This window comes from Haemaphysalis longicornis, unplaced genomic scaffold (assembly GCF_048455015.1).
Source record: "Haemaphysalis longicornis isolate Haplotype H1 unplaced genomic scaffold, Haemaphysalis longicornis Haplotype H1 scaffold_14, whole genome shotgun sequence".
Classification (NCBI taxonomy): Eukaryota; Metazoa; Arthropoda; class Arachnida; order Ixodida; family Ixodidae; genus Haemaphysalis; species Haemaphysalis longicornis.
Window position 1 is genome coordinate 20,487,610 of NW_027526245.1, and position 24,010 is coordinate 20,511,619.

The window sequence follows — 24,010 nt, forward strand, 5'->3', positions numbered from 1 at the left end:
TGTTGATGTGGTGTTCAACTTTCTGCAACCGTCACCCTCCTAGGTGTCCTAAGCTCGTTCCGCCCGCCACCTGCCACTCTGAAAGCGACTTTCATACGGCAGCGGCTAGTATATTATCTCTATGGCAGCGGCCTACCTCCTCCGTCGCTGCTGTTTCGCTTTCGCGGCGCACTCTCCTATTTTATGCGCCTCATAACGCGTTCCAGGAAACATTGAGATCTTTGCCTCTCCGTAACTTTGCTGGGGTCATGGCACGGACGGTCGACAGTGGACAACGGGACAACTTTCGCTGCAGCGCTGGTGTGGCCATAAGAGGCAACGAACTTGTTCAGAGTATCCACGGCAAGGTTCTAATAATTTTAAAGGGGTTAGTTTTGTTTGTGGTTCTAACCAGTGGCTCTAGGGCTACTGTGGGCCCTGTATGACCCAACTCTAGTAACGTTGGACTCAACAGTGGCGTTGCTGACTCATCACGAGCCAACTCGCGGCCATCCAATCCACAAGCCAATGTGCGCAAGATGGCCGACTGCTGCACGTGAAAAGCGCTTGAAGTTTCCGTAAACCGGCTCCCTCCCTTCTCAGAGACGTCCTGCGTACCTGTTGCATTCAGATCGGTCGTGAACTGCTCTGGCATATCCTCGACGTGACTGTCCGCAGCTGCCAGCGCATCCTGTTGACCCGTGTGGCTACAATGTCCGGCAACGTGATGTGCTGCTCGCGTGTGCTGCTGACGGCGGCCCGGCGCGGCGCCCACCGCCGGCTTTTGTGGAGAGCGTCTCGCCACGTCTGCCCGTCCACGGCGTCCCGCACAGCTGTGCCGCCGCAACAGCGACCTGTGAGCGGCGTCTTTCACGCGGACATCGTGCGGCCGTACTCGACTGCGGCCGAGCCCGAGTCCAAGGAAGAGCTTCACTCCATCATAAAGGTGAGCGCCCCATTTACGACGGGTGTTCCCTGAAGAGGCTGAGCAGGACCTTCTCTCGTCGGCAGAACACGGAGCGGGGCAGCGGCCCGAGCGAGACGCGCGAGTTCCAGGCGGAGACGCGCATGCTGCTGGACATCGTGGCGCGCTCCCTGTACTCGGAGAAGGAGGTCTTCGTGCGTGAGCTGGTGTCCAACGCGAGCGACGCGCTCGAGAAGCTGCGGTACCTGCGCCTCACGGAGCCCGAGGGCGTGACCCCGGCGTCGGCCGAGGCCCCGCTCGAGGTGCACATCGCCACCGACAAGCTGGCCAACACCTTCACCATCCAGGACACGGGCGTCGGCATGACGCGCGACGAGGTGCTTCCCTTCCTCTACTTTCTTGAACGCGCCGGTATTGCCTGTTCGGCGTTCGAGTCAGCCAGGCGGGAAATTCGTTAACATAGCTCGTATGTGAAACGATTCGTGGTCAAGGAATGGACAGAGTCGGGCCGTTGTCGCTTGGGGATTTCTAGACGGCCGAACGGTTGCATTCTTTGCCTTGTGCAGGTGGTCGAGAGCCTGGGCACCATAGCGCGCTCGGGCTCCAAGGAGTTCCTGAAAAAGCTGGCCGAGGGCGATGCCGCGGGCTCCTCCATCATCGGCCAGTTTGGCGTGGGCTTCTACTCGGCCTTCATGGTGGCGGACAAGGTGGAGGTGTTCACACGCTCGCGGCGCCAGGGGGCCGGGCCGGCCGTGCGCTGGAGCTCGGACGGCTCGGGCCGCTACGAGCTCTCGGAGGCCACGGACGTCCAGGAGGGCACCAAGGTGGTGCTCACCCTGAAGCCCGACTGCTCCGACTTTGCCGACGCCGAGCACGTGCGCAGGGTGGTCGAGAAGTACAGCAACTTCGTGGGCAGCCCCATCTACCTCAACGGGCAGCGGGCAAACACCTTGCAGGTAGGAGAGGAATTTGCCAGACTCATGTGCTCTCTGGTAGAAGCCTGGAGCCTTTGTTTGGCAAGCGTCAGTGACGTCGCATCTGAATGCCCTCTCAGTGTGCAAAATTTTGCTGCTGTTCATGCACAGTTTGCACGTGCCAAACACGCTCGCAGTCCAAACTGTGCCGTTTGGCCCTGCAAAAGGGGATGCAGGAAAGGGCGGCCCATTTTGGAGCAGCTTTCTCGTGGGAAAAGCTGTTACGGGAGGTGTGGTGTGGCACCTGGCAGAGTTGGCCTCGTGTTCAGGCGTACACCACCCATGACTGGATGCGGATAAAGCGGGTTGCTGCCTCACCCGAGGTCACACTGCACGAAAGGACACTCGGGCTCAGAGGGGGCACAGCTGCTGACCGGGGGGCTTTTGTTGTCACAGTAATGAGTGGTAGCCAGGGTTGAGTGCACCACACAGAAAGGGTTCCCAGAGGAGTGGGACTAGCGCTGGTTGCATAAAGAGAGGCGCGTGATGCAGCCAGGCTGGGTGGAAAACAAAAAAGTAGATGCACAGGTTGAAGAAGTCTGGACAAGCATGTTGCAACTGTGCAAACAGTCGTGACTTCATTTAAAAAAAAAAAGTTATTTTTAAACAACCACCGCAGTGTTGTCAGCGCTGCACTCTGATTCAAACTGTACAAGCACTGCGGTTCAGTCAGACATCTCCAGACTCGCCAATGTCACTGTCGCCATCCGAGGCTTCCTTGACGCTCTCAAGGGCGTAATTGTCCTGTACAATATGAGATGTTGTGTATGGCACATTTCTTGAAGCTGTTGCGCACCATGCCGGCGGTAGTTGCCGCCCCCCTTGGCAGAGCAGTGCAATGTCTGTCCTATGCACGCGTCCCAGATGTGAGGAGGGCGTTGAGGCCCGGCCACTCCATCTCCCTCCATTGGTCTCATGAACAAGAGAACTTGTGTGAAAGGAGAAGTTGGCTCACTGGCCACGGTGGGAGGCTTATGGGCAAAGAAAGCACCTTGCCCCTGCTCGCACTGCGAAGGTGGCATTTTTTTTGCCGTGCTGTCGTCCGGGCAATATGCATCCTCGATTATTTGATGGTTGCATTCTTTGCCGAGTACCCCCGCAGCCAGGGCCGTGTAACGCCCTGCATTTCCACAATAATGCAGATTTTGGGAAAGTTCGAACTGTAATCGTTATAATAATGCAAGTGAAGACAATTGGGTGTACGAAATTTCGAAAAACAAAGAAAAAAGGTAAATATTAAAAATTACGGAAAATGGCAGAATGTATAACGCATGGCATTTCCACAATGATGCAGATTTTGCGGAAGTTCTACCTGTATTCGTTGTAATAGCATAAATGGCGATAATTGGTCGAATTGAATTTTGAAAAGCAAAAAAATGAGAAAAATATAAATGAATTACAGCAAAACGGTGAACTGTCTAACGCCCTGCATTTCCACAATAATGCACATTTCGTGAAAGCTCCAAATTTAGTTGTTTGGAGATAATTTGTCGGACGAAATTTTGAAAATTGAAAAATAAAAAAAATATTTGAAAAAGTGCCGAAAATGGCAAAACGTATCATGAATGGCCTTTGCACAATAATGCAGGTTTCGCGAATGTTCCAGTTCTAATCGCTATAATAGGGCAAATGGAGATAATTGGTCGGACAGGATTTAGAAAAATAAAAAAAATTTGACTAAAAAGTCACACTCAAGACAAGCGGTACAAGAACACTACGCACAAGTAGATAATTCTCTGAGTGGACCTCTCCCGGGGTACGTCACGCCGAGCGCACGTGCTGGGCGTGGCCGGGAAGGGTGGTGGGCAAAACATTCGGGCCGGCGCGTTTGCAGTGAGGCTGCATTGGACGCGCACAAAGTGGAGTTTTTGTTTATGTGTTGGCTTTTCTGATGCCGGTGGGCTGCTGTGCTCTCAGCTACGCAAATCTCACGAGCAAAATCAGGGGCAGCAGACACTCCCGCGTCGCCAAAGAGGTAAATTCGGTGGGTATTTTGGATGCGCGCAATGCGCCGAAGAGCCTGGCAGCCAAAGCAGCAACATGCTCTGCTCTTACTCATGAAATTTCCCATTCTCGAACTGCTACTGTTCTTCAAAGCACAATCATACCGCCCATACTGGCAGTCCACGCTGATTAGTGCCATGAAACGATGCTGTTTGTCAACCATCTGCTATCACGCAGCACCAGCAGAAATTTGGTCTAGTGAAATAGTGCAAGGCAGGGCGGGGGGGGATTTTCTTGCTGCGAAATATTGTCATGTTTTGACCAGGTAGAATACTGTATTAAAAAGACAATGAATGCGTAACCTGCTTAGGCGACGCCAAATAAATGTTTCGATGAGCAATCCGCGATAGCCGCCTGCTGGCGCCAGATCGACCACGACAAGTTTGGCCGTATGGGGGGATCTGTTCAAGACGAACGAAATTTATTGCTTGTAAGTGCAATGAATTTTTACCTTGATAAATTTTATTATGCCTTGAGGATGCGGCCAAACAGAGATGCTTGCCGTGCTCGCATGTAGCATCGTGCCTTCGCCGCGAGATGGGCCGCTCACGCGTCTCGAAAAAACTCGAAAAATCTGTTTTCCCTAAGCGAACGGACTCGGGGAATGTATTCTTCAGTTGCGGCCTCCCGCCGCTGTCGTATGCAAGGACCCTAACTTTAACTATAATGAAATAATGACTACGGATAATTATTTCAGTGCCACTGTCGCAAGCTTTAACACATTCACCATGTGTGGCTGCTACGTTACTCTTACAATGACGATGAAGCGTTTCTTGATTTCGCTGGGGAAAAGGTAACAAAACAATCGGTCACTTGCGTAGAGCACGACATCATCGCAATATTTTTATTGGAATAGTTTTTGGCTTTTGCTCTTTATATTTTTGTTCCATTGCAGCTTATTTTACTTTCTAATCCTTTCATGACTTACCTTTGCTTTTTCCCCTCGACATGAAATCGTGCATACGCCACTGCCTCCGGGTGACGCAAAGAGACCAAGAACAGGGAGCGTATACGCTGCCTGAGGCACCGCGCAACCTCGAAAGCAACCATGAATGAGCTTTCCTTGGTATGCGTCCGGACCACGACCAACTATACTTGGTCGTGGTTGTGGTCCGGACACAAAGCTTCTTAAAAACACATTCTTGGAACGTGTAACAACAGCACCAACCTTCAGAATGACTCGTTTAGGCTGTTCTGTCACGCACTGATTATGTGAAAGCGTCACCCGTCAGTGTTGCGGAGGTTGTAGGCGCAGAAAGCTACACGGAGGTGCGACGGCCACAGTGAAGATACCTAGAACCCCCAGCTGTAATGTAGGTGGTCAGCGACGGTCCGAACCAACGGCACAGCGTTCCTTTTAGGCGCCGCGCGGCCAGGCCAGGCCGTCGGCGCAGGCGCGTTCTGCCAACTGACGCCGCATTTTGCGGCCGCCAGCAGGTGCCACCTGTCACGCACGTGCGCTTCGTGACGTCACGGTGTTTACATACAGGGAGAGGTCCATTTTTGCAGAATTTTTTTTCATGAGTGCTGTCAGGTTTACCAGTCTGTGGATGAAGTACACTGCACGCAATGCCTAAAAATTGTTACGTGCCGCTTAGTAAATCGAATGACTTGCGTAACCAGGAACTGTGCTACCATGAGCTGCCGTTGAAAGAAAACATCCAGAATGCCTGGCGTGTGAACTGCCGTGGAAAGGAGCATGCCAGTTTGTGTTCACCCTTGAGCAAGGGGGGCTCAGCTATCCCTGGCTTAAAGTTGTCTGGCTGGCTAAGCTGGCCTGTACATCAGTCGAGAAAGTTCTCCACTCGGCAGAGATCCGCCGCTGTGGACGAATATGCAAGCTACTTTCAAGTGCTGTTCTTCCGCACCTCACAAGCTGTCCTCTGATGTGGCGTTCTGCTTCCAGTGATGAAGAGTTGCGTGAGCTCTTGCTGCTGAGAAGCTGCTGAGGCCCACTGGGCTGGACTGCCCCGAATTCCCCTTTCCCACACACTCTTGGGGCGATGCACATTAAAGCAGTAACTAGTGCGCACATGCAACTATCTACGTAGTGTCATTTCTGCCAATTGTCCACTTCATATTGTCCAATTGCGACCTGCAAGTCGCAGTGACATGAGAATTCTGTTTTAAAGGGACAACAAAGTGGAAAGCCGGGCTAGTTGAAAATGCTTCATGACTGGAACTGCGCACAAAAGGCTGAACGAAGGGAAGAGAAGACACACAACGCGTTGTGTGTGTTCTCTTTCCTTGGTCCAGTTATTTGTGTGCAGTTCCAGTCATTGAAGGGACAGACAACCGATTTTTGTCGAGTAAGTATTATCTATCCCAAATGAAAGGGCATCACTTAGAGCACCTTGACGAGAAACGGTTTCGCTGATAACACCCTAGAACTTTTTAAATCGAAATTTTTAGATCTACGAGCTGTATGTGACCCTCCCAAAACTAGTGCTGGCAACCACGACATAGAGTAGCTCAGCAACAAACTTTTGTCTGTATGCGAAATGAAAAACGATATTTAAAAACTTGTCCCCAGCTAAAAAAGCTTGAATCGCAGGCTTTCCTGTTCCTTTATGTGTTTTTTTAATGCAACGGTCTATTTTGTACGAATGCGCCATCTGTTGGGATAGACGATAGGTAGAATCTGGCTTCACGTTGTGGAGATGGGAAGTTCGATTCTCCCGGGTGCGATGTCTTTTTTTCTTTTTTTTTTCAAGCTTCCGTTGGCGTATTTGGAAGCTGAAATCAAATATTTTGGCAGAACAAATGCCCCTGACTCAGGCATAATCGTCAAAGCTCCTTCACTGGGTCTGTTTACTGAACGCTGCCGTTGAGCCTGCGCATGGAGGCTCAGTTAGCCACACTGAGAGCAGCCCAGCGACGACGGGCGACGTGTCTATAATGTTTGGAAATACATATACAGTTTAACCTTGCACAAATACTTGTGTTAAAAGGTTTTCAATACGTAAATAAACGTTTCAGCAGTTACAGTAGCTGCTAGGTTTGCAGGTCACGTGACAGGGACGCATATTGTAGTGTCAAGAAGTTTCCACACTACAAACTGGCACCCTTCCGATTTCGGGAAGTTTGCTGCCAAATTAAAATTATTTCTGCGAATTTGTTTAGAAATTGCTGGTGGTTACCGGGCTATATAAAACGCTGGCTTCCATATGAACTCGAGAGCACATACGCGACAAAAATCGGTTGTCCATCCCTTTAAGTAAGCTCAATAGTGCAGTCCCATTAAAGTTGGGGCCAGATGTTAAGCACCATGTCTCTGCTCCATGTAAGTTGGTGTGGGAAGCATGACCCAGTGCAGGAATACTACAGCCGAAACGCACACACCTGGTGCCTGCCCTGCGTGGACCCTGTGTTCCCGCCCCCCCTCGCAGGCCCTGTGGCTGCTGGAGCCCAAGGAGGTGGCGCAGGCGCAGCACGACGAGTTCTACCGCTACCTGTCGGGGGCGTTTGACGTGCCCCGCTTTGTGGTGCACTTCCGCACCGACGTGCCCCTCTCCATCCGCTGCCTGCTCTACGTGCCCGAGGGGAAGCCGGGCCTCTTCGACATGAGCCGCGAGGGCGACGGTGGCGTGGCCCTCTACTCGCGCAAGGTAGGGGGCGTGCAGCTCTGAACGTGCCGCCGGGGACGCTGGGAGCCCATCCGAGTCCCAAAGCATGGGCACTGGAGGGACGTTTTGACGCATCTCCATTTGCACTCGCGTGTGCTTGCGCTGGTTCGGTAGCCTCGATTGCGCAAAGCAAAATTTGGCTGTGGCAAGCACGTGGCTGCTACTTCATCGCGGCCATTTTTCTGCCGTTATCATTGCGAACTCGCAGTGAATGCACAAAGAGCGAAGCAGCAAAACAAGCCAGGAGGGAGAGTGTTTACTTTTCACCTCAGATACCGTATTTACTCGAATCTAGGCCTATACTTTTTTTTTTTAAAAGTCGTTTACGAAAGTCGGGGGTTGGCTTAGATTCGAGGATGTGGCTTTGCTGTCACCGCTAGCCGCTCAACACCACCTCGTGGCCATAGGCTTCCAGCTTGCAGGTTTGAAGGTGCCATTTTGCTTGTTCGAACGTTGTGATCTCAACTCTGAGCATCCTGCGCTTGCTTGTGTTCGTCGCCGCTTGCCTCGAGAAGCGCCCGTGTTTGCGGCGCAGGGACACCCACCAAGCGGTACCACTGCACCCCACGGCCTTTAAGCGGAAGGTAGTTTTGGAGGCCGAGAGAACTTCAAACCTCCACGCACAGCGCGAGTTCGGCATTGACAAGAAGAACGATGGTGGAAGCAGTGGAAGGAACTTTTCAGCTGCGCTACCCATACCCAGACTTCACAGGACCCGAGAAAGGTCGACACAATGAGGTGGAAAGGGAAGTTGCTGAGTTTATCCGGCAGCAAGCAGCGGGTGCAATGCCTGTGACGACGGAGATGGTACAGACGAAGGGAAAGGGGATCGCAAACGTACGAGGCGTCTCATGGACTCAGTTCAAGGCCAGCAGGGGCTGGGCGCTTTGTGAAGCGGTTCGCTTTATGAAGCCTGCGACGGCAGACGTCTGTGTGCCAAAAGCTGCCCCCTGACTTGGAAGAGAAGCTGGTCGCATTCCAACGCTTTGCCATCAAGAAGCGAGTGGAAAAGGAGCACCAACTGGGCCAGATCAATAACGCCCATCAGACCTCGGTGTATTTCGATATGCCTGTGGCCTGCGCAAAAGAAGCGAAGGTCAAAACTGCAGGCTACCAGAAGTAGCGCGCCACTGTAATGTTGTGTCGCACGGCCAATGGGCAAAAGCTGCCCGTGTACATTATTTTTAAGAGGAAGACTCTTGCAGCCGGGGAAGTTTTCCTTAAAGGAGCCATGAAGAGAAAACACAAGTTTGGTTCATTCTAAAGATTGCCTCGTTAGAATCATACTGACACCACTTTTAACGTAAACTTCGCTCAAATAAGCTACATAATTAGGAAAAAAGGGAATGGCCATGCGACCTACTACCTCATTTCCCGCAACAGAACCTATGATGTCATTCGAGCCAGTTCTGCGATTGGCGGAGGCCGGCGAAAGTAAACTCAAATTAGGCAGAGCTTACAAGCTTGCCGAACGAGCTATTTGCGCTTAAATTTAGGGCACATTCTTTTTACAGCCGTAAGAATGGTGGTAAGTGTAAGTTACAAAAGCACATGTAAACATAGAAGTACCGCTTCGTACTGCTGTTGTTGGTACTGCGCGCACTATGCTTGTTTAGCTGCATAGAACTGTGGGGCTTTGGGGTTGTCTCAGACGACACTGGCCGATTGATTGACGCGACGGTGTCTTACGTGAACATATTTGTCGAGCGAGCAAAATGTTTCACGAAACCATTTTCTCCCAGAACGAAAAAAAAGGCAGAAAATGACACGCCACGGTATGGTGGCGCCATCTAGGTTCGGTAACGTAAAGAAACGCGCGAGTACCTCAGTGCCAGCGCCAACGTACAGGGTGGAGACACCCTTTGAACGGTCCCGTGCCGCTGCAGTTGGGTCAACGTGCACAACGCGTTGTTCTCGTTTCCCACGAAACCCAGCAACGCGAAACAGATAAGATGATTCAAACTTCGCTAGTTAACCCCGTTGCGGCGATAATTTTAGCGCGGTTTTGATACAATGACTTGTATCGGCAGCGAGCGAGTGGACCAAAATGGCGGCGCCAGCGCATACGTGTCTCCACCCTGTACGGCGGATGCGTGAATCAAGGGACCCTAGGCTGCAGAGCGATCGGTTCCTGTGATGTCATTTGGACCACGAAAACGCACGATTGAGCGGGAAAATCAAAATTTTTACCTAAATTGATTAATTTCTCAGTGAATAAAGCATCGTTTGCATTCGGACAAGCGCTGGGGGCACTATAAAACACGAAATCTTTCGAATAACACAAACTTGAATTTTTTCTTTATGGCTCCTTTAAGAACCTCGTCGTGCGAGCCCATGAGAATGGTTGGATGATTGGTGCCCCCGTCAAGATTGGGTCGAGACTGTTTGGCAGCGACGTGCCGGTGCTCTGCTGTTTAAGAAGTCACTCCTGGTTTTGGACTCCTATTACGGCCACTTGACAGACGCCGTTAAGTCCGTGCTTTTGGAGAACGCTACGGACATAGTGGTAATACCCGGTGGTATGAAAAGCCAGTTACAACTGTTTGACGTGGCCATCAACGAGCCATTTAGGCTGCGGAAGCATTACAGCGACTGGCTGATGCTGCAAAATCACCAAGCACGCTTCACTCAGCCAACTGGTGAACTGGGTCGCTGCAGCACAGGCCAAAATTGTGGCCGAGGTAATTGTGCGGGCCCTTCTGCAAGTGCAGCATTTCAAACGCTCTGGACGGAACTGCTGTGGGAAGAGGACAGCGATGATGACTACGACAAGTGAGCATTGAACATTCTGCGACAAGCGCCGCAAGCGTAGTGAAGTGCATGTTTTAGTCACAGTCCAGTGCCTTTTTTTCATTCAGCTTACATTCGAGGTAAGTTTTTTTTTTTTTCTTTTCTGACCTTCCAAATTCCGGGGGTCGGCCTAGATTCAAGTAAATACGGCAACAGAGCGAGTGCTGCTAGTCCTCAGCTCCCATGACAGGCCCACGCGGCGTGAGGAAGCTCCAGCACTTGTGCTGTGTTGTCCCGCTTGGCTCACTGCACTGTGCAGCCAAAGAACAAGAAAGCATCGAGCTCGACCCGGTATGTTATGCTCAGGGGAGCTGTGCAGCCTGCCCCCAGTTGAGGGAGGAACGGGGATACTGAACGGAGTTGAAAAATTATTGCATGGTGAGCTTTGCCGCCAAAGGCATTCTGAATGGTTAGCGAGGAGGGTTGCGTTGGCCCCCTTAGTGGCTGACTTGGTGTTATGAAACTTAGCTGGCTTACCGTTTTATCACTGTGGCCAAACGCGACACAAATAATACAGTCTAATCCCGCCACAACGAAGTCCGCTTCAACAAAATATTTCCAATTCCCCGTCAGCTAGCCGTACAAGTCAATGCAACAAAGTCCTCGCCACAGCAAACCGGCAAACTGGCTTGCTTTCGCAAACTGGCTTGCTTTTTATTCAGCGAAATTTTTGCTGATTACGGCTATGTTTGAATACTAAAATAAGCACAATGCCAGCTATTTGTAATGTTTTATTCATTCAAGGCACTTAGTTTCTCCGGAAACGTGCGCCGCGCCCTCGCACTACCACCCATAAACAAAAGCAAACTCATAGATGGACGCCATTATTTGCTGGTGATAATGATGTGGCTGGCCGTCTTTGCATGAGGCGCACGCCCAGTTCGCCAAGCTGAGCTGCAATCCAGGTGAAATCGCACGAATGCGCTGTGCTGCTGCTGCGGTGCCGTAATGAATGCATTGCGAGCAGCTGTCATTGCAGTTTTTCTTCTACAGCTGTTCAAAATCAAAAGCAAAAATAATGTTTTCGTGTTTATAATTGAACCCACGTCATCCTGCCTCAGTCAGCGCGTGCGGCTTGCCTGCCAAGGTCAGTTGCTCTGTGGCTGTTGAGGGGATAAGATAAGGGCACCTCTCCTGCCTACCACAAGCGAGAGGGTGCTCTGCACTCTTCACGTGCTGTTAAAAAAACAGATAACCACTAGTTCGTTTATCTGTATAAACACGGCACATTGCATTATGCTGTCACTGGTGCGGATAATATACGGGGCCATTTTCTTGCCCTTTTGTGGTGTGTTTGAACAAACAGATTTCACCTCAACGAATTTCCACACCAACGAAATTTTTCCCATGTCCCATCAATTTCGTTGCAGCGGGATTGGACTGTAGTAATAAATTTGCTGTAAAGCTCTCTTCACAGCTGTCTTGTCATTGTACCCTGTGTGACTACTTGAACGGCCGTAGAGGGGGCAGTAGTGTGCCCGGGTGCCATTTGTACTGCAACTTGGCTTGCAGACGGGTATATATGGACGACGACGATGGTGGTGCCCCTCCCGTAGAGTGTGCGTGCTGGTGCCCCCGCTGCAGGTGCTGATCAAGCCCCGAGCGGAGGTGCTGCCCAAGTGGCTGCGCTTCGTCAAGGGCGTCGTGGAGAGCGAGGACATCCCGCTGAACCTGAGCCGCGAGCTGCTCCAGGACAGCGCGCTCATCCGCAAGATCCGCTCGGTCATTGTGGGCCGGCTGATCCGGCAGCTGGCGCGCGCCGCCGACAAGGAGCCCGACAGCTACGGCCGCTTCTACCGCGACTATGGGGTCTTCCTCAAGGAGGGCATCCTCGCCTCCCACGAGCAGGTACTATTGCGGTGGGCGTGTTGTTGCCTCACCATCATCATCATGGGCCTGAAAAAGAAACCCTTTTTCGTGCCCCGAGTTCTGTCGTTGTGGAACGGCCCACCGGTTCGTTGTCCACTCTCTACGCCAGGGGCTCAGCACAACTCCGTTTTTGTTCTCTTTTAAGGGGGACTCAGCTTTCAACTTCAGAAAAATGGCAAAAACATCGTTTTTTTAAAAGCAACATATTCGGCTTCCATGTTTTCTATCCTGTACGTTTGTGAAGTTTTTCTGCTGAAAGCAGTCCCAAAGTGGCATCAAAAAATACTTTTGCCAACCGCAGTGACAAAATAACAGTGCAAAAGGGCGAAAAGACGGCAATTTTAGGAGCGCTGTATCTCCCCGAAGGTGCCACTGGGCTCGGCCATTTTGGTACCATTAGATTGGCCGAGTGATCCTCTTTCTGGTTCAGGTCGTCTTTTTTATCTTTGTTCATTCACAAATGCACGAGTGGCAGAAAAAGAATGATGCACAAATGGAGCCAGAAATAGATGCTGAGGCGTGATTGGCCCTCTGTTCGGCGCGCGCTAGAACAGCCTTTCTGATTGGGCGTCGCTGTGCCAATGCAAGATGTCAGCGCCTGAACTGCGTAGTGCGCGTTTCTGAGTTCATTTTTGCTGCTTCGCTCAGCCAAGTTTCTGCTCAGTCATTTTATCTGCTGTGGTATGCAACATGGACACTATCACAATGGGAATGCCTCGAGATCATGAGCCAAATTATGAAAAGTTGCGTGGCTCGAAAGGCGGAGGCCACCCCAGTGGGTGAAACGCGGTGTGCGCGATTGTGTTAGCAGTTCGGAAAGTGAACTTTTCATCTGGTTTGCGATGTTTACACGCTTAGTGATTGCTATGTTTGGCAATGGGCTCGCTAGCCTTGAGAAAGAAACGGCTGACGCGTTAAAAGCTACCGCGTGCATGGCATAGCTGCTGTGCGTCAGAGCGTCACCCTTACTGCTGAACCGGTTACGATTGTATGCCAGTACTTGTAATTAATGCCTGTGACGTTAGATTTAATCTTAAGAGCCACCTGACGAGCCATGTCAGCGATAATCAAAGTGTGATATGTTGCAGTAAACGTGCGCCGCGATGTGCGCCAGCCATATCGCCTTTCTTGTGCAACGTTTCCCTTGCACGTCTAGTAATCATGCGAACAGGTCTTAGTTGACGGCGGTGGAAATGTACGCTACTGTTGTAACATTTAACAACAAATTGAATTTTTCGGGAAATTATTAATACCAATGCATGCATCATTGGTATAGTGCATATTGTCTATGCTGCGATGAATATTGGATGCCCCGAATGTGAGCAGTACTAAAAAAATGTGCGTCAATTGAAGTTGGAGTTATGCTTCAAGTAGCTTCAAAGTAGCTCATTTGTACCCTTGTGGTACGCAAACTTTTGGCAATTTACACCTGCACTTACAAGTTGCTGCTCCAGGCAAGGTTGTAAAACATACAAGAAGCCAAGTCAGTTTCTGAATTTAAGTAAAAAAAGAAAAGAGTGCTTCACTTGTTGCCAGGTGACAACACTGCATAGGGCAGTTGTCCAGTGCAATACAGCTAGCCTACTTTGCATTGAAAGCCATGTCCTCACCATTTGTTCTGCAAACTGGGCAAACTTCACAGAGGAGCTGAAAATGTGGAAAGAAAAAGGCTGCAAAAGGCACTCCAATTCTAAGACAAGGCAATCCAGAAGCCTGATATTCAAAAGGACATGAAAGGCTACAACCCTAGTGACTTTTAATGAACAAAATCTATGTTGCAACTTCGGAAGCTGTTTTCTCAAAACAGTTTTTTTTGGCACCTGCGTTGCTTACTCCAGTGATTTCTTTGTGACCGCTAGGTCTATTTTGTGTTACAGTCCTTGGTGAACAGTTTAGGTTGTGACAGACTTGGTTTTCTAAGTTTACTTGTGAGTTTTTTATTCAAATGGTTACGGTCTACATGCTTGTTGTACGTTCACTTCTAAAAAACTGAAAACTAAAAAAAATTGTGATGTAATAAAAACATCAATGACTGTCATGACCTCATCTATTCATTTGGGAATGTAAAGCGCTTCGAAGAAGTTTTCTATTATTTTTTATGAGCTGCTCAAGCTCAGTACAAGGTGAACAGAAAGAAAGTTTTATAAATACAAAAGTTTTCAAAATATTACTTTGAAATTTCTGTGGTATTATCACAGAAGCATTTCCAGTTGCTGTGCCGATTTTCATCAAAATTCACGGAGAAATAAAAAGTTTATTTTAAAAGCTACATCCCCCCTTAACTGGAGCTGGAATGTTTGTTGCTATGTCCGTGGCACTTGCTACGTATTAATGGGCAGCGCACACCTGTCATGCTCCTTTCACGGATCTCCAAGGTTATCAAAGTTTTCTGTCCCGGAGAGTTGTTGCGCCAAAATGCACCCCGTCACCACTGCCTCCCGTGGTTTCTGTCATCCTTGCAATGTGTGCAAGTTCGTTGCAGTCGCCGGTCAAGTGCTGAAGGGGCAGGGCTGGCGGGCCGCCTAACACCGCCTCTGGTTCCTCCCCATTCGTCCTGGGGCTGTTGACTGCGCATTGAGTGAAGTGATGTCCACGAATCTCAAGTGGACCCTGAACAGGCCTCAGCAGAGGTCCCTGCCACCAGCAGCAGCTCGTTTGTGCCTAGGGCAGCCGTGTGCACGCAGCTGGGGCCTCCCACCGATGTTCTCTTCTCATGGTGTGGGGTCTGGCACGACCAATTCTGCTGAGAGCTTAATCAAGCTGCTAAAGCTGCGTCCTGGTGTGATTTACTAACACGTACCATGCTAAAGTGCGTCTCGTGCAATTCGTCAGCCCATAGCCGAGCTCGCAGTGAGGCGCAGAGGTCATTGGACAAAGAGAGGCATAGAGCGAGAGAGTGACACAAAAAGCGTGAGGGGTGGGGAGGTGCCATGGGCTCTTCAAACTTTGCGCGAGCATTGTATGACCCATTGTTTCCACGTGGGGTTTGCAGGGACCACAGTGGTCTAAGAGCAAGGGTGGAGTAGATGCGCCATGGAGTGCTTGCCTGCGCCACACCGCCCCTATTGCGAAGATGCGTTTATCAGCGCCGTCCTGCGCCACAGAGCCTGAACTAAGCCGTGAGATACGACAGCCATGGCCCCGCACGGGGCACCTTGAGTACTCTTGGTGACGGTATTGGCGACACCGCAGACCCCCGACATAAGCCGTAACCTACCGTGGCGATGCGTTCAAAGGTGAAGGGTAAGGAACCACAAACGGTGGCCGTCGGAGCCCAGGTCAAGCTCCGGCGGAGGGGCTCCCTGTCTGTTTACCAGCTCCGAGACCTCTTCAGCTGTCGGGGTAACCCGAGCAACGAAAGTACCGACACAGACAACACATTCCGCTACACCCATCGTACTTTTTAGGGAATGACCCCATAATTACTCTCAAGCGCACTTATTGAACAAACAGGGCCTCGGCGGTTCGCCTTTGTCGTGGGGTAATTACTCATTTTCGCCTGTGAACCTTGGGGTTAGCTATGCTGATGTGGAGGATGGTCCAGCATAATTATGCCTTATAACACGCTCTCGTTGCGTAGTCTACAGCGTACGTTCATCGACTTGTGCAGTGGCACCATGGTTCCATCGCACGCACTGGAACCGCTGTTCGATAGAAAAAATGCAAGCAAGCGCCTTGTTTTACAGAATGCCGCCTAAGTTCGCCTAACACCGGCTTTTGCCGGACATGAAGCGAGGCCTGTTATTTGATCCTCTTGGACTCTGTGCGTGAGGTTTACCTTTGAACAGGGATGAGGCAGCGCACTCGCTGGGGCCGAAGGTAGATAACCAAGAACGGCCTTCCCGGCTTGGAGTCGGTTCCGGTGCCTGGCACTACAGTGGGCGACACTCGACTGCAGGCGGAGAAGGAGGAGATAGCGCAGCTGCTGCGCTTCGAGTCGTCCCTGCGGCCGGCCGGGGAGACGGTGAGCCTGGCGGAGTATGCGGGGCGCATGCGCGAGGGCCAGCGCGACGTCTACTACCTGGCCGCACCCAGCCGGCAGCTGGCTGAGGCGTCGCCCTACTTCGAGGCGGTGCGGTCGCGCGACGTCGAGGTGCTCTTCTGCACCGAGCCCTACGACGAGCTGGTGCTGGCCCAGCTGCGCCAGTTCGGCCGCCGGAGCATCACCTCGGTCGAGAAGGAGATGCGCCGGGACGCCGAGGGCGAGGCCCAGGACGAGGCCGAGGACGTGCGGGCGCTCCAGGACTGGCTCAAGGCCCAGCTGGGACCCAAAGTGCACAAGGTGGGTGGGATGGGCGTTGCAGCAGTGATTACATCGCCAAATCAGGCACTGTTGTGCACATTGGTGCAATCTGACTGTTTCAAGTTCTCTAACTTTCGTACTGCGATTCATTTGTTTACTTTCCACGAGGAAAGAAGTACCTAGCTTTTATGTACTTTTTCCACGAGAAAGTACCCGGCAGTTGAGTCTTCCCTCGTTGCGGTTGTTCATCTAATAAAATGATTCAGTGAAGTTGGGCATTTATTATTTGAGCACACGCATCGTTCCCGTTTCGTTCGATAAAAAAAGGTAAGAAATGCCCTTAGAAGGGTAATGGTTCCCATCCATTGTGTGCTGCCTGCCGCTGGCTGTGCGGAGTCCGACTGATCTAACTTTCGATTTCCTTCATCAGATTATTTCGTATCAGCTGTTTTACTGACCACACTAGATCACTTGAAATGCTGAAGCTGCCTTGGCAGTGATACGAATTATTTGATAAATGGCTTCGAGTAAGGCTGCTTCGTCACAAAGGGTTTGAAAGAAACCTGGCTAATTCTGCCGACCTTGATGGATTTTTATAGTTGGTAAGTAATTACTCCTGGTTACATTGTTGCTCTATTTGCTCAGCTTAGTGTGCGCCTCTGTGCACTCGACCACGTGTGGTAGGCCTTTTCCAAGTTCCAGTGCTAAGCTTCGAAAACAGCATTAGGCGATTCTTTCCTCCCGCATGAACGCTGTGCAGAGACGCTGCAGGCGCGTAGAGAGAACAAGTTGTCTGTAGCATTCACATGCAACTGGTCAACGTTCCCACTTTACGCTCATATACCCCACGCTGTTCGGATACTGCATACTTCAGATTCAGCGGACATCCTTTCTGGGTTTAGAGGTTCCCTTGTAATGGGCGCAGACTGTAAATATCGAGTGAAGTGCCCAGTGCTGCATTTTGCCCCCACTTTTGCCCCGTGGGGTGAAGAGCGCACTTCCTCGCACGCAGGTGAAGGTGACACGGCGCCTGGAGAAGCACCCGTGCCTCATCTCGGTGGAGGAGATGGCAGCCGCGCGGCACTTCGTCAAGACCTCGCTGCAGAGCTTCTCGGAAGAGGAGCGCTACCGCCTGCTCGAGCCCACCCTCGAGATCAACCCCGAGCACCCCATCATGGTCAAGCTTGCCCAGCTGCGCTCCTCCGACCCCGAGCTCGCCCGCAAGCTGGCCCAGCAAGTGTTCGGCAATGCCATGGTCACGGCCGGGCTGGTGGACGACCCCCGCAAGGTCACCGCCGACCTCAACGACCTCCTCACCGCTCTGCTCGAGAAGCTCTAGGGACTTCACGTTGGTGCCATTGTTCGCCTCCAGGTGCGTAGATAATGGAGGCAGGTACTTTCTTATCGCGTGCCGTTCACTTCAGTGAGTCAAAAGTTTGCCCAGAGAATTTCGTCGGCGCATGTCTGCTTCCAATGTGCCGAGATGGTTTTAGGAAATCCTGCTCATGAGAAAACCGGTCTCGTGTTGGTTACCTCCACGGCGTGCCAAGAGAGGGCCGGCCGTGTCTTGGTCTCGCTGAGCACGAGTGCGTGCAGTGCGTGCAAATGCTCTTTGCTGACTGCAAGCGGCCGTGCGTTGCAAGGCCCCAATGCCTCCACCGTACGGCCACTGAGGCCTTAGCATGGAAAAAAGGTAGCTGACCATTGTCACTGTTTTCCTGCTGTACATATGCTGGGATTTTAGGGACATGTGCTGGGCACTGCGACCTTAGTTGGCTGGTCATCTATTGTGCAGTGTTTGTGTGTGAGAGAGCAATGTGGCTGAACAAACGACTAGTCTGCTTAGGATATGAATTACCAACACTGAAAGCACTTCGGAATTGTTTGTTCACTACTGTGAATGGTGCTTTACGCCCGTCAGAAGCACTGATGGCTGTGTGCAGTGCTCATTGGTCGTCTTTGGTGAACATTGTCATCCTTTGCTGGGCACAAAATCGCGGAGGAAATAAAATGTCTAATCACCAATTGTGTTTTGTCAAATGAAAACCCCCCAAACATGATTTAAAGGCCAACTGCACTCAAATTTCACCTCGACCAAATTTATTTCTAATGCATAGTAAGTACCCCCAAATCAGCTGGGACACGAGTGGTAGCCCTGTGAAATGCCTCGTTAGTCAGTCAGAAGCGTTTAAAGAAGCTCCGCCGCAGGCCACGCTGCACCTGCGGGCGGATCGTGTAAACAGCCATGACGCGCCTGTGATGTTCCAGCCGACGGAGGCTTCTTCCTCTGGCCAGCCACGCTGCTTGAGAACCGTCCGGGCTCTGCTGCGCATGCTTGCCCATTTGCTGCCTCGTGCTTGCGTGCAGACTTTCTCCCGAGATGGTGACCGTCCGGCCGGTCGCTGCACGGCTGCAACGTCACTGCAATGGCCGCGCTATCCTCGGTTTTGGTTTCAAAATTGCTTATTTTTTCTGGCCACTTGCGGCGTCCATGCGCGTATTTCAGTTGTGTTTTGCATGTCGCTTTTTTTTTTTTAAAGCGGACTATATGAAAATACGGTTTTCAAGAGGTTGAAATTTTGAGTGCAGTTGGCCTTTAAAGGAGCCATGAAGAGAAAACACAAGTTTGGTTCATTCAAAAGATGCCTCGTTAGAACCATACTGACACCACTTTCAATGCAAACTTCGGTCACATAAGCTACGTAATTAGGAAAAAAGGGAATGACTATGCGACCCACCAGCTCATTTCCCGCAACAGAACCTATGATGTCACACTAGAATGCTCTGCGATTGGTAGAGGCCGGCAAAAGCAAACGCAAGTTAGCCAGGGCTTACCAGTTTGCATAGTGAGCTATATGCCCATGAAACATACTGCACATTCCTTTTATGACACTAAGAACGGTGGAGTAAACGGTTGAAGTTCCGAACAAACACGCAAACGTGTACGCCAATGCGTGCGAAACTACCGCCGGCCGAGCTCAACATCTCGCCGTCGCGTAGACGAATTTTCTGGCTCGAGGCTCTTCGGGGCCAACGAACCGCTCCAGCACGCACAGCCGTGACCTTGCTTGGTATCTTAATCCCTTTACAGGAGGTTGGCCGTCATATCGCCAACCAGCAAAGGTAAAAACAGAAACGAGGGGAGTAAGGAACAGCAAGCAGCGACGAGATAGTGACAGTCGTCACAGAAGTTTCGGAATGGTGTTGGCTTGCTGCTGTCGTTACGAGCTCGTTTCCAGTTTACAACCACTGAAAACTTCAGTTTGTTCGAGTACTTTACAATGAAATTTCGTTGCTGCGTTTTGAAATGCCCATGTAGTACGGGCAAATCGTCGAGGGAGTGCGACATCCCCGCCGGTGAAGAGATCTCCTTTCATGTGCTGCCCAACGACGAGCCTCGGCGAAGCAAGTGGCTGCGTTTTGTGAACTTTGCAAACGGAGGAGAAAGACAGCTAAAGGAAGTACAAGTGTGCTCGGTTCATTTCCGACGAAGTGATTACGGCAGGGACCCTTACGTTAGCTCACTCCTCGGACATGCCGCCGCTCGTCGCAGACTTCATCCAATCGCCATCAAAGCGCTCTGAGCTTGGAAAAAAAAAATACCGTACTTGCTGTGCACTGACTCTCGTATCTTTCTGGTCGGAGCAGACAGCTCGCGTGAACAGCTTTCCATACACGACACCGGCCAACTGGCATAAGCGATACTGCTACTGAAATTGAACTATTATTAACCGTTATAAAAATACGGCACATACGTACCAGTCTGTATTCGTCCGTCGCGACGGGGCTGACGAGGCAGCGGTGCCGACGGCTGGGCGTTCGTCTGTTGTGGCTATCGCGGAATGGTCGCTTTCCGGTCCATCCGTGTACCCCACAACTCCTGCCGCTCGTGCACTTAGAAGCATTGAGCGTTCAAGTGGTGTGAGGTTGTTAAATGCAAGCCCGAGCTCCTCGGCGAGAGTTTTGTTGTCCGGATCAGGCGGTTCCATGACTAGGGCTGCGGGTGAACTAGGTTTTACTAGTATTTCTAAAATGGCCGCCATCTCGGTTTCGGCACGAATTCCGGTTCCTGTCGGTCTGCCGCGTGTGGGTGCTATATGGAGTCGACATACTAAGTATCCATTTCATGGACCGGCTCGTATGACGCCATTGTTCACGTCACGGAATGTGCAATTTTAGCGGGAGATTTAAAATCTTGGCTTAAATTGCCTTATTTCTCAGTGAATAAAGCATCATTTGCTTCCGGGAAAGCGCTTGGGGTACTATGAAACACCTAATCTTTTGAATAAAACAAACTTTTGTTTTCTCTTCATGGCTCCTTTAAGGCCCTTACAAGGGGCCCCCAACAGAGCATGCATATTTATTTGTGAATGAACGCCCCAGAACTTGGACCACAACTGCAAGCAGCATTGGCTAGAAAACTTGAATCTGGCCTAGATGTCAGGTATTAGTACCGCAGGAGTGGAAACATTCAGTAGTAATACCTAGAGCCACTAGATATTTAGTGGCTCTAGTAATACCTATGCCCGTGCCTGGCAAGCCCCTCTGCGCAGCTGGGGAACATGCGGACCATTTCACTGACTTATATGCTTTGTGAACTTCTGGAAAAAATGGTCCTCAAATGTCTAAATCACTAGCTTGAAGAACGATGCACCCGTTTCAATCCGGTACAAACCAGTTTACATGCAGTATAGATGGTATTCACTGAAATGTTTAGATGTCAATGTCTTCGCTTGGCAACACTGGAAATGGCCATGTCTGTGCTGCTTTGGCACAGACATGGTATGGCTTGCAGAGGTCAGCGGACTCACTTACGAGTCCACTCAGTCAGACTCATTTGGACTCGGACTCCTGCGTGAGTTTGAGTGAGCGTGAGGCTAGTGTGGCATGGCGAGTTTGAGCCAGACTGAGTTTGAGTACGCCTGAGACAGAGTGAGTTTGGAGTCCATTTTGAGTTCTGAGTATATTTTGAGTTCTGAGCACATTTTGAGTTCCGAGTACATTTTGAGTTTTGAGTACATATGAGTAGCCTAGGAGGCAGCTATGGCCGGCTGTACATTTTGAGTTCTAAATACATTTTGAGTTCTGAGTATATTTTGAGTTTTGAGTACATATGAGTAGCCGAGGAGGCAGCTATGGCCGGCTGTACATTTTGAGTTTTGAGTACATATGAGTAGCCTAGGGGGCAGCTATGGCCGGCTCTCAAGTTTTATGTGTCGCTTTGGGCTCGCAATTCAGGTTACCTGTGGGTACGGCAGCATTCACGATGTGCATGATTGGTTGGTGGAAAGTTGGGGGGTGTTTGATTTAGCGGCTGGGCGTGTGACTGATAATCGACTGGCGAGGTCATAAAAAAGGGTTATCTCACCTTGGTGGATCCTCTAAGAATGTGGTGGTGGGAAAGCACACGGCAGCACCTGCTTGCTGGTTGTTCGCCTGCTTCTGTCAACGGTTTGATATGCTAGGGTCAGAAAGGAAGAGGTGAGCGCCGGGAGAGAAGGGGGCGGCGGCTGTCCCCTTTGCTCTTTCAAGTCAGTTGTCAACTGAATTGACTGGGCGACGCCCGTTTAGATAGAATATGTCCATATTACGAGATAGACTAGGTGAAAATTCAAACTGATGTCACTAAGGCGTGTAAGGTATCAAATGAAACGTCCCGGTTACCGGAATCGCACAAAGTAAATTAAAAAATGCTTCGTGCGCATAGTCATCAGGCAGTCATAATAACTTAATAAGTCATAGATTGGGTTCAGATTGAAAATTATGACATGCCACAGAGGGTTGTGGGGAATCATATTCAAGGTCTAGATGAGGGGGACAAAAATGCGTTATGGTTATTGTTGCGGGGCGTACTTCCACAAGGGCTAACCACGAACACACCACGCCGGGTAACGGGCAGCTGACCCCAAGGCTTTATTTCCCTTGGAATATATACACACGAGCAATCGTGGCAGTGGTGCCTTCTCTCGGTGGTAGCACACACTGCATCAGTGGTCACCGTGGTACCCTCTGTCTGTATGAGCACACACTACAGTTATATCATGACCCAGTCACGGTTTGTCATAGATTGGGTTAAAATTCAAATGCATAACACTAGGGCGTGTGGCGTATGAATTTAAAGGTCTCGATGAGGGGAATTGCATGGGACAAATGCAAAAGTAAGTGCTTCCTGATTATTATCATGGCGTAGTCATGGTGGGTTATAAATTGGGTTAAAAATCAAAATGACCCCACTAGGGTGTGCGGGGCATCAAATACAAGGTTGCGATGAGGGAAATCACGTGGGACAAAAATACGGCATGGCTATATCATGAGATAGTCATGGTTAGTCATTGCTTGGGTTGACGTTCAAATTGATGCCATTGGGATGTGCCGGCTATAGGCTTCTGCGAATATTCAAGGGGCTTCGAACGGATATTAGAGTATTCGAATTCGCTTCGACTCTAATTTAAAATTTCCGATATTTCGAAGTATTCGGGGTGGACGAATATCAAAACTGTGTTCAAGTTTCGGTTTCGTTAGGCAAGCCGTAGTGCAAGTGACATCAGGCCTACATCTTCACTACATGTGGAGCCAAGAGAAGCTAAGCCACATTCAGAACGTTGACATCCGTATAGGGGGAGAAATGGCTGGAAACGCTGATTGGTCAACGTGTGTGACGTCATTAAAAATATGCATGAGGTCATTTTTTTCGAGTTAGATTTGTTTGTTTAGTTGTTGTTTCTCCCCAGAAATTTTTCCCTCGTCTTTGCTAAAGTGCTAGAATGCCTCCCTAGTCTGCCTATTCCCCGCGCTTGGCCAAGTAATGGCGGAAAGCTCTTCAAGCGGGCTTCTTTGTGTTGCGGTTGCAGAAGTTAGCTACTGAAGGAAAAATGTGTTTTAGACATGCAGATACCTTAAAATTCGACTGATGCAATCGCCGCTTTCACGCAAGAAGAATCTGGTTATTCATCATGGCGTGGTGTGTCGAGTTTCAGCACACTGCACATATGCTGCCCGTCTGGCCGCAGTAAAAAAGGTGAGGCATCCATGTGCTTTCGGTGTCCGGCAATGCTCACCTTCAACAGCTTCGCTATTCAAGTTCAACTTTTTTGCAGCATATATGGCGTCGGGTTGATTTTTGTCGGCTTCCCTTCGATGAGATGAACAGAACATACCCCCAGAGAAAACAGAAACGTGCGATAGGGATTGAGCATGAGGGTGAATAAACAGCACTTCCAAAAGCAGCCTATGACTGTACGTATTCTGGAAATTTACTTTGTTCGAACTTTGTGAAGTCTTTCCGATTCAGCATGACGACCAATTTGCGGCTGCACTCAAGGGGTGCAGGAAATTTGTGCAGCGAATAGACTCCGCACATGCAGACACTTATTTTGTCGTGGTGCAATTGACACATCTCTTGCATGAGTGCTTGGCGCTGACGCTTACTGTTGGTGCAGCCAACAACGGCGTAATCACGCCCGGATGAGTAGCTCCTGTACATCGCCAGGCAAAGGCAATGGCGGCAACTTGCCCACAATTAAGAAAATCAGCATCAATCGGGGATGAAAAGTCGGGCGTCCTGCTGGCACGGCGAAACGTAGCCTCACAGGCAACCCCC

The 24,010-nt window shown here is 50.4% G+C and overlaps 1 protein-coding gene across 1 annotated transcript; it reads left to right on the forward strand.

Moving 5' to 3' along the window:
- Positions 1-302: 302 nt before the first annotated feature.
- Trap1 (TNF receptor associated protein 1) lies at positions 303-21,502 on the forward strand. The gene is made up of 7 exons (XM_077695293.1): positions 303-925; positions 991-1,281; positions 1,471-1,860; positions 7,272-7,490; positions 11,883-12,146; positions 16,066-16,449; positions 17,423-21,502. Exons 1-7 carry the CDS (start codon positions 692-694, stop codon positions 17,747-17,749), a joined length of 2,109 nt encoding a protein of 702 aa, XP_077551419.1. The 5' UTR covers positions 303-691; the 3' UTR covers positions 17,750-21,502.
- The last annotated feature ends 2,508 nt before the right edge of the window (positions 21,503-24,010 follow it).